General features: G+C 38.4%; 1 protein-coding gene across 5 annotated transcripts in view; it reads right to left on the bottom strand.

Annotated features, from left to right (window-relative positions):
* Bdp1 (B double prime 1, subunit of RNA polymerase III transcription initiation factor IIIB) overlaps positions 1 to 11302 on the bottom strand; it is a 96405-nt gene that overhangs the window by 50453 nt on the left and 34650 nt on the right. For 4 of the 5 annotated variants that reach the window (XM_057789614.1, XM_057789617.1, XM_057789616.1 and 1 more), the window contains exons 13-16: positions 11081 to 11240; positions 7764 to 7855; positions 5796 to 6012; positions 4389 to 4519 (exon numbers count right to left, since the gene is read on the bottom strand). In XM_057789614.1, the coding sequence (XP_057645597.1) occupies positions 4389 to 4519; positions 5796 to 6012; positions 7764 to 7855; positions 11081 to 11240 (600 nt within the window). The remainder of the gene's footprint in view (positions 1 to 4388; positions 4520 to 5795; positions 6013 to 7763; positions 7856 to 11080; positions 11241 to 11302) is intronic. The other variant, XM_057789618.1, reaches the window with a different exon arrangement.

Genomic DNA, 11302 nt, shown 5'->3' with positions numbered 1-11302 from the left:
AGAGGTACTGGCAGAAGATATTGGTAGATAGACAGGCCAAACTTAATCAACCTCGGGAAAAGAAAAGAGGCACAGAGAAGTTAATCACCAAAGCTGAGAAGATTAGACTGGCCAAGACTCAACAAGCCAGTCAGCACATTCGATTCTCTGAGTATGATTGAGAAAAATGAGTTTCCTATGGGTTTCCTTGCCAGAGTGTTCTAAGAATGCTGGGACTGCTTGATGGATGTTCTGCTGAGATCTACATTTAAAGAAAAAGAAAACCATTGTTCCTCAGTGTGGAACTAAGACTTTTCTTAGAGACAAACATATTATATGTCATATTTTTTTCAGTGATGCTCATGTTGAAATTATGCAGTCAACTTCAAGTGATTTCATAAATAAATGTGTTTTTAAAATTAAAAAAAAAAGACAGGAAACATCATGGAAGAGGTGGTAGAAAGAATGTAAATGCTCATCTGGACATGGCATGGCCTTTGTCCTCATGAACTCACTGCAGGATGATGACCTGCACAAGATTAAGCTAACAAGACAAGTCAACGTTCCAGCAGGCAACACTAACTGGACTCAATGGGTTCCAAAAGCAAACAAATGAAGAAAACTGGAACGGACGTGAAAATAAGAATAGAAGGGAGATGTATAGCTGGGGGAGGAGGTTGCAGGGGGTCTGAGAAGAGGGAGTCAGGGGTGAATAAGACTGAGATATATTGAAAACATGTTTGAAACCATCAAGGAACATTGGGACCCGAGATATGCTCAGCAGGTAAAGGCGCTTGTCACCAAGCCTAATGACATTCATTTATCGTGGAAGCAGACAAACTGACTGACAGGAATAAGTCAAGTGTATGTGCACACACCTGTAATTCCAGTACCTGGAAGGAAGATGGTGGAAGAACAAAAGTTTACAGCCATCCTTAGCTAAATGAGCTTGAGGTTAACCTGAGCTACATCAAACTATCTCAAATCACCTCCAAATACATACATATATTATATTTAGTTGAAGTATACAGGATTTTAAATATTCTGAATTAAGTTTCAAAGAAATACTACTTTATCTAAAAGTCTTTAAAGTGCTCTTCACTCTGAGATGCTTTTCTTTCTCTAATACAATCTTTAACAGGACAGAGTGTTCAGAGTAAGGAAAGGGGGGAAACTGCCTATTATCCATACATTGGTCAAAATTAGAGAAAACACAGAAACTCAGAATTATTTCCAAGGCTCCTGGATATTTAAAGGTCAGAAATATCACAAGGTAAATCAGTAAAGACACTGCCTTTACAGAGGGAAGTTGCTAAAGTCAGACTGGATATTAGTTACAAATATCCAAAAAGTAGGCTTGATGGTATGTATCTATAATCCAATTGCATGGGAGGTGATGGCAAGAGGATTAGAAAAAAGTTTCAGGAGAGCTGTCCCCGCCTGCCACCAGCTGCAGTACTTGGGAGAGCAGGCCCTGCACCTTAAGTGGACAGCACCATAGAGCCAACCCCATTGGTGGAGGAGTGGGTGAGTCAGCCCCAAAGATGTGGGGCAGCGTGAGCTAAGGAAAGCTGTTCCTTCCCCAACCCCCACCTACTGCAACAGAAGGGAGAGCAGGTTCTATACCACGCCTAGGTGGCAAAATAGAGTCAATCCTATTGGCAGAGGTGTGGGTGAGCCAGCCCCAATGTTGTGAGCATGGGAGAGCAGTCCCCATTACTCATCTGTCATGTGGTAACATGGGCAGGGAAGAGAGATGCCTTCCCCTGACTCCCAACCCCAGACCATCAATGCCTGAGGCAGGTAGGAAAGCTTGCCCTGAGGTCATAAAAGCAGAAGAGTTGAGTGGCCCCTGCCCCTCATCATCCACAGCATTTGGGACAGTGGCCCCTACTGCATGCCTAAGCAACACAGTAAAAACTGACCCTCAAGGTTTAGGTGAAGGAGATCTGACCCTGAGGACATGAAAATAGGAGAACTGGCCCCACCCCTTGCTCATCACTGCAAAGGGTGAACTTGCCAGGACAATTGCCAGGAAGCTCACCCTGGTGGTGAGGACAAGAGAAAGCTGACGAGCTAACCAACCATGCAACTGCCCAGGCCCGAACAAGGGTCATGTGTTGGCCCACCCCAACATTCACCCCATCTGTGATTTGCTACAGCATGTGAAAAGACCTGTAGACCCCCAGGGTGCAGGATTTCCATAACACAGGGCAATATCAGGATAACTAAGAGAAGCCCCCAGTAAGGACCCAGCGTCAATACTGAATCAGAAACCAGAGGCCGAACCAGACCATTGATTCTTTGCAATGAACATTTGCAAGTAAAGATACATGGATAATAGGGTTTACTGCATGACTCACTGTGTCACACTATAGCTTCTATGAAAACACTGATTTTTTCCCCCTTTTTTTCTCTTTCTTGTCTTTTCTTTTTTCTCTTAAATTTTATTTTATTTTATTTTGGGGAGGAAGTCCCAAGGGCAGAGAGTGGATATGAAAGGACAGAAAAATGAATGAGAGGTGAGAGACACAAAGAATAAAAAAGAAAAAAAAATGTGCAATTAATAACCAATACACTCAAAATGACATCTAAGTGATTATATCTTTAATTAATTTTATGTAACTAAAATATGTAATTTTTAAAACCCCAAAACAATTGTTTTTGTTTTTATGTGAAATGCAAAATTTTTAAGTTCAAATTAGTAAGAGTATTTCTGGTCAAAAAAAAAAAAAAAAAAAAAAAGAAAAAAGAAAAAGTTCAAGGTCATCCTCATCTACATAGTGAGTTCAGTCACCCTAAGCTACATGGGATTCTCTTCCAAACTAAATGAATTTTAAAAATTAATCAGGGTTCTAAAACCCAATAAACACTCACAAAACTTAATTTTCTTCTAAGATACCATAATTAAAGGAGTCTCATTTAAACCTAGATAAATAAATATAACCAATCTGCCAGATAGCTCCAATAAAATCTATTATCAGAGATGTGTAATTACAAAGGTAGTTCTATAGGACACATTAGTAGTACACAGCTGAAGGAGTAACTAGGAAGAAAAGCAATAACAGATGAAGCAAGAAATAAAGGAATACTTCAAGTGACAGAAACCCAGTCTTTCAAGTTAGATGTTATAAAATAGGTCTAGGAAAATAAATCACAGCCAGACTTTAAATGTGAACGTCAAGAGAACAGATACACGAAATCCAGGCTGTTATCTCTGCATCTACATGCTTCAAACATTATCAAGCTATAAGCATCCTAATAATTCCATCAGTCTGGTTTGGTAAAAATAATAAACAGGAACTTTGGCTATGAAGAGGATGGGTTCTACATATAATTGACCGAATTTTAGAAAATCAAACATTACCAAAAAGTAGCATTTCTATTTGGATGAAGACATCTAATGAATATGCTTGTGGGTTTGTTGTTGTTGTTGTTGTTCTTGGTTTTTCAAGACAGGGTTTCTCTGTGTAGCTTTGGAACCTGTCCTGGCACTAGCTCTTGTAAACCAGGCTTGAACTTACTGAGATCCACCTGCCTGTGCAGGGATTAAAGGCGTACGCCACCACCACCCAGCGAATACGCTTGCTAAGTGAAAAAACTGCTCCTATTAACTCAGATCTTAGTTTATATTAAATAGTTTTCTTCAAATCACCTATAACGTAGGAACTAACATGAAAGCTAAGACATAAACTTCTTTGAAAAGAGCAATTCCTAAACAGTTTTTAAATAAAGCTATACGTAATGACAGCTCCCCTTTACATGTATTTAATGTGAGGGTGGGGCACATGCATATGGAGGTCAGAGGATGACTTGTGGGAGTTGGTTCTCTTGTTGCCCCATGTGGGATCAAATACAGGTCGTCAGACTTGAGAGAAAGTGCTTCTTTACCCAGCGAGCCATCTCGTCAACCCTTTACACTTTGTTTTGTTTTTTAAGACCTATTTTTTAATTTATGTGTATGTGTGTTTATATATACCACATACCGCAAGCAGCAGAGGCCAGAGGGTATCAAATGCCTTATAGCTGCAATTGCAGTCAGTTGTGAGCTAGGTGGTATGGTGCTGGGAACCGAGCCTGGCCCATCTGCAAAAACAGTAAGCAATGTGAACAGCTGAGCCTTCTCTCTAACACCTTATACATTGTTAGCCATAATAGATGATGACACACAGACAGAGAGGCCATTTAGTTTGTTTCTGTGGGTCAGTGGCTCAGGAAGTAAATGCTTCCTTTCTAAGCGTTATGACCAGAGTTCCATTCCCAGGTCAAGAAGGCACAGTGGAAGGAGAGAACCGACCTCCATGGCATGCGCACCCCATTTCTGTCTTATAACACAGAATAAATAAATATAACTAATCTGAATCTTATTAAAAACTTGAAAATTGTATAACTGGATAAACGATGCTCACCTTGGACATTCATTAAGAACCTTGGGCTCATCAGAGTGCACATTTGCTGAAGCATCCTTCTCTTCAGGCTGTGATGTGACATCTTCACACTGGAGGTTTTTAAGTGACTCATTTTCCATTTGTTGAGGAATCTTAATAACAAAGTTTGTAGTATTTTAGATTTCACAACAAAACACAAAACTTTAATATTTTTTTACTGAAAAATCTATTGTAACCAGGTATTATGATGCACGTTCTGGGACTTGGGAGGTAAATGCAGAAGACCACTTTCCCAAACAAACCTAGGCTTTTTGAGGGAATTTGAAAACAATCCAACTACAAAATATTCCATCTCATTTGAGTATAAATAAAATGGTAAAAAAAAAAAAGTCAAAATTATAAAATAACAGTCAAAAAACACATTTTAGTGTTTTTCCTTTCACTATCTTAAAAATTCCATAAGTCACGTATTTACCACGTCTCAAAGCTATGCCATCAGAAAGCGATGTTTCAGACTCATCTACTTCAGTCTGTTTCCATTACATTTGTCAGAATCTTCCACGGTGCTTGGATTTCTAAATTCTTACTCTTTAAGTACTTTACAGACTTTAAAAACTATAACAACAGACAGGGCTAAGGATGTAGCTCAGGTAGTAAGAGTGCTTACCTAGCATACTCAAAGCCCTTGCAAGGTTCAATCCACAGCACATAAAAACGGGCATGGTTGCACATGCCTACAATCTTAGCACGTGGGTGGAGGCAGGAGGATCAGAGTTCCGAGGTTATTCTCAGTTACACAGTGAGTTGGAAACCACTATCTAAAGAGTTGGAAGACTCTATCTAAAATATAAAATTAAAGCAGAAAGAACCCAAATGTTAAGTAATGCTAACTCTGCTTTCTTCTAACTATATAAATAATCTAAAACTCCATGAGCCAGGGATATAGTTCAGAGGCAAGAGTGCTTTCTTAGCAATGAAAGAGGCCTTAGGTTCGGTCTTCTCCATCTCTTTCTCTCTCTCATTCATGCACACACACATTTCATTATCTGTTTTGGGAATTATACTTGAAAGGAATACTTTCCATATTTTGTTTAAGCCAGTATTAAAATTCACATATATAACTACCATTCCGAAAGGAGGCTGAGAATGTGTTCAAGGGTAGAGTGCTTGCCTAACATGCTTGAGAACCTGGGCTCAATCTGAAGCACAGGGGAAAAACCAAGTCCAAATATGAGTTAAGATGAGAGCAACCAAGAGTCACGTACAATGCTCAAATATCTAAAATGATTTAACAATAAACAAAACTCCTCACTATGAGATTTTGTCCACAAATGCAACAAACAACACACAAAAGGTTATTTTAAAAGGGTGAGAGCTTACATAAAGGCTTATATACTTGCTTAATAAATGTTATCAGAATCAACATACCACAACACAGGATTCACTTTGCTCTCTATCAACACAGGATTCATCTTCATTCTTCTCTACATGGGCCCCAATTTTTCCCTGTGGTGTAGGAGTCTCTTCTCTTCCTGTAGCTTTCTGTATGTTAGGCCTTGGTCTTTGCATTCGGCCCCTCAATAGACGTGCAGGTCTTAAGACCTTTGGTTTACCATCTTCCTGTACACAAGACTTTTCACTCAAACTATAATTACAAAGAAATAACAGTATGATTACAATAAAGTCACAAAGCTGTTTGGCTATATAAATAAGTAAGTCATGTTAAATAGGAAGCATTTTTCAAGTATCCCCAAGAACATCTTATAAGATAATCACTACACATCTACACTCTACTCTTTCAAACAGACAATTCTGGAAGCCTAGGTATAAAATCCTCATGAAAATACCACCTCAGCACCCTCCTCCCAAGAGACAAATCTGCCTCTGGCAAGATGCCTTCCCCATCACTGATGAACTAAAATCCCTCTGAAAATGAAACTGCACAGCAGAACTTCCTATGATAGCCAATGGAAGAAAACCATATGCTATCCCCACCCTTCTCCGGACAGTCCACATAAAATATAAAACATATCCCCAGTCAAATCCTGTGCATAAAATTGAAAAAAACCTACAGCCAAGCACTTTTTAAAGTGTTAAAAAACACATTAGAAGAAACCTTGAGTGAGACCCTGATAAACAGCTTAGCAAAACGTTGTTCGGTAAACAGTGTTGTTCGATAATTATCAAAGACATTGAAAGAAAGTGAATCCTCTAAAAAATAGGTGACGCAGAAGAATCAAGAGGAATGTTATCCTGTGCTTCATTTCCCATTGGAATATCCATTAGTGTTGCCTAAGTTATGTCTTTAAAAAAAATCAAAATTGCCAGGCGGTGGTGGCGCACGCCTTTAATCCCAGCACTCGGGAGGCAGACGCAGGCGGATCTCTGTGAGTTCGAGACCAGCCTGGTCTACAGAGCTAGTTCCAGGACAGGCTCCAAAAAAACCACAGAGAAACCCTGTCTCGAAAAACCAAAAAAAAAAAAAAAAAAAAAAAAAACCCAAAATCTCAGTTTAAAAATGGAAAAACCTCTATCTACGCAATATGTGACACTATTGTTTCTCTTTCAGGACATCAATGAATATATATAATGTCAGGGAATCAGTGCCAATTTATAGAACAGCATCCCATTGAATAGCCCAGAATCTACTGCTTACAACCATACTTGGAGCTAACCAGTCTTATACCCATATCAAGTTAAATATTCCTTTAGAAATCACTTCCTACAAATACAACCATTCACAAACATATCTTAATCATTTATTTATCTGATAAGACTTCTTAGAAAATATTAGTAAATTGAAGGACGCACAAAACTGCTAACTCAATAGATTCATATTCTCATTTAAAAATTTTATATCAGATGGTGGTGGTGAACACCTTTAATCTCAGCACTCAAGAGGCAGATCTCTAAGTTCAAGACCAACCTGGTCTACAGAGTAAGTTCCAGGACAGCTATGCAGAGACACCCTGCCTCAAAACAAACAAATAAATAAATAAAGCCCTAAAATTTTTATTTACTTTTTTTTGAGATGGTTCTCCTGTCCCACAGGAGAACTTCAAAATCACCTGAGATGAGGATAATCTTGAACGTCCAATTCCCTCACCCACACCTGCAGCGCTGGCATCACAAGCACATGCCATCGCACCTGGTTTATGTGAGGCTCCTGAGTGAATGAGGCTTCACACATTCGAATCAGATACGACCCTAGGTATCAAATCAGATACCATCATTTCTATCTCTAACACCAAACATACTGCGTGTTAGCAAAATTTCTTGCTACAATCTATAATGAAAACAGATTTAAAGTATCCTCATTGACAATTCAGACTTTATTAAAAAAGAAAACTAACAATCGCAACCACTCCTGAAGGTCATTTCTTCCCAAGTACTTACTCAGACACAGTTTCAGCACCTAGGTTCTCTCTTTCTGTATTCTCTGTCCCAAAATTTTCAGGTACATTCAATCTCTCTTTTTCCACATGATTCTATAAATATAATTTTTTTACACTAAAGTTACTTACAATAAAATATTCCACTGAATGAGAATTAAAACTAAAAATTCTAAATACAGAGCAGATCAAAGTATTATAAAACACACAATCATACAATCTTTTTTGTTTGTTTATTAGTTTGTTTTTTTTTTTCAAGACAGGATTTCTCTGTGTAACTTTGGAGCCTGTCCTGAAACTCACTCCGTAGACCAGGCTGGCCTTAAACTCAGATCCGCCTCTCTCTGCCTCCTGCGTGCTGGGATTGCAGGCGTTTGCTACCACTGCTCGGCTAAAACTCACAATCTTATACATGGTTAGAAGGACCTTGCCAATATGAACAGTCTTTAAAATGTCCATATTCACTGACTACTAATATAATTTTAAACTGTATTTTAAGGAAGTAACTAAAGAGTTAGGTATGGCACCATATGCCTTTAACCCCAACACATGGAAGGCAGAGGTAGGCAAATCTCTATGGGTTGAGTCCAGCCGAGAGTTTCAGGAAAACCAAAGCTATACACTAAGACCTTGTCTCCAAAAATAAAAAAAATAAAAAAAATAAAATAAATAAAAAAAAAAAAAAAGGAAAAGAATTGAGGGGTCCAAAGGAAAGGAAAAGATGTTTGCCACCAATTCTTACAGTATAATTGCATAATTTTAATCTCTAAGACCCACATAATGGAAAAAGAAAACCACTCCTTGGCAAGTTATCCTCTGATTCCAGGCCCACTGCACCTCCAAACAATATGTAATTATTTTAAAATTTAACAAAAGTAATTGAAAAACATGTAAGCACTAAAATGTTCACCACAATATTATGTAAAATGGCCTACATTGCTAATATAAGTTTTCCAAAAATAAAGCAATATTTAAATAAATATTGCTAACGTATTATTTTAAAATGTTTTCTAAATGTGTTTAAATGACACTGAAAAATTTACAAAATTTTAAATACCAAAGGATAAAAAATGAATAAAACCTGAAAGGTAGAGAATGTGGTTCACTGGGGAGTTCCTCGCCTCACAGTCTATAGCTTTTGCCCTGGTGGTTATCCTGACAGCAAGGGAAGGAAAACAAACTTGGAGAGAAAAATGTGAAAAGACTGACTGCATACAGATAATAAAATTATAACTTTTGCTTTGGTTCTTAAATTAATCTGTATTTCCAAAATTTCTACATAAAATCTGGGCTAGCGTGATGGCTCAGTGGTCAAGGAACTTGCACCAAACCTAATGATCTGAGTTTAATCTCCCAAAATGGCACAAAGTAGAGAAAATCAAGTCTGCAAGTTGTTCTCTGACTTCCGTGTGTGTGTGTGTGTGTGTGTGTGTGTGTGTGTGTGTGTGTTGTGGCATGTGCATGCCACCCTCCTCCACAAATAATCAACTAGATACTGTTTTGAAAAGCTTCAATTGTACTAGATTATGATTCAACAATAAAAGGGTGAGAGCACTGGAGACGTAGTTTGTGTGCAAGGCCGTGGGCTTTTGTCACGGATGCCAAAGAAAGCCGTCTAATAACAAAGGGGCTTCCCCAGAGGCAGGAAGGGCAGTGGCAGAGCACTTACCAGCACTTGAGACTCTGAGTCCTGTGTGCAACAATCAAATAAGTGAATGAGGGAGGAAAGCTGAAGAGCAGCTTAAAAGTGATTGAGGACACACTCAAAACAATTAAGACTGTAACTCCCAGAAATAAGAATGAATAGGATCTTTGTCTGAAAGATGTATTTTATTATTTATCTATGTCTACTTGTGCGCCAATGTATGAGTGTATGCAGGTGCCTAGGGAGGCCAGAAAAAGAAGTCAGATGCCCTTGGAGCTGCGATTACAGAAGGCTGTGAGTTATCTGATATGAGGACTAGGAATGGAATTCAGGTCCAATCAAAGAGCAGCATGACCTCTTAACTGCTGAGCCATCTACCCTGCTTAGGGTCATTTAGTCAATGCAAATCATAACATAGAGACTTTCTTTTAGCAATGCTTACTAACAGGCAGAGGCAGGCAGACCTCTATGAGTTCGAGGCCAGCCTGGTCTACAAGAGCTAGTTCCGGGACAGGCACCAAAGCTACAGAGAAACCCTGTCTCGAAAAACCAAAAAAAAAAAAAAAAAAATTTTTTTTGAATACTTTGAAAAATAATCACAACACTAACAGAAAAATTTTTTCCATTAGAAAGCCCTATCTGTCACTCATGGTGGCACATCATCCCCTTTAATTCCAATACCAGGAGGCAGAGGCAGGGGGATATTTGCAAGTTCCAGGCCAATCACTGGTCTGCGTAATGATTTACAGGCCAACCAGGACTACACAATGAGATCTGACTTGAAAACAACAAAACCCTACTTACAAAATTACTTTATTTATTAATCTGAAAAACAAAACCAAATAGCCCTGGGGCCAGAGAGATGACTCAGTAAGAAGGGTGCTTATGGGGCTGCAGAGATGGCTCAGCAGTTAAGAGCAATGACTGCACTGCTCTTCAGAGGACCTGAGTTCAGTTCCCAGCACCCACATGCCAATTCAAACTGTAACTCCAGCTCCAGAAGCTCTGACAGCCTCACACAAGCATATATACAGACAAAACACCAATGCACATAAAATAATAAATGAATTGTAAAAAAAAAAAAAAAAAAAAAAAAAAAAGGGTATTTATAATCCCAGTGATGGGAAGGTGAAATCTAACAGAAGCCTAGAATTCACTGTCCAGTCATTCTGGCTTAACTGGAAAGCCTCTGACTGAAAAGAAACCTTAGCTGAAGAAGTAGAAGTAGAAGGCTACTGAGAACCAACACTGAAACTGACCCTTGACCTCTACACACATGCACATATATGTACCCACAGACGTGATTGCAACACAAATATGAAATCAAACATACAAGAAATATTTTGAATAAACATTTTATACAATTTAAAAAGTGAGCTGGGGGATGTCGGTGAGTGGTAGAATGTTTGTTTGCCTAGCATGACCAAGGTCTAGGTTCATTCCTAACTGCATACGCGAGCACACATCAAATTTATCATTGAGATTTTTTTCAATTGTTATAGCCCACTTGCTGAAGTAAACACATGAAACAGACTAATAAACACAAATCTAATTTTAAGTTATTGTGTTTTCCTATCAGTAACAAGAGTTTGAAATTACAAGCTAAGTATTTCATTTGTAATTACTTAGAAAATATGTTTATAGCTTTCTTTTCCATAAATTCTCTTAGGCCGCACCTTTTCAGCTGAAGTTTCTGAAGGTGAGATTTTGCTCCTTTCATCTTGTGTATCTTGAGAAACAACTGACTTCTTCCCAACTGCCCTGGACAGATTAGGTTTAGGTCTCTGCAGTCGACTTCTGGATTTTGGTTTAACATTTTCTGCTTGATCAGTCTCTCTAAAAAAAAAAAAAAAAAGAAAGAAAAGAAAATGGATGTTATTTGAATTGCAACCAACATG

Source organism: Chionomys nivalis, chromosome 15 (assembly GCF_950005125.1).
Source record: "Chionomys nivalis chromosome 15, mChiNiv1.1, whole genome shotgun sequence".
NCBI lineage: Eukaryota > Metazoa > Chordata > Mammalia > Rodentia > Cricetidae > Chionomys > Chionomys nivalis.
This window is presented reverse-complemented; position numbering and strand designations above follow the sequence as displayed.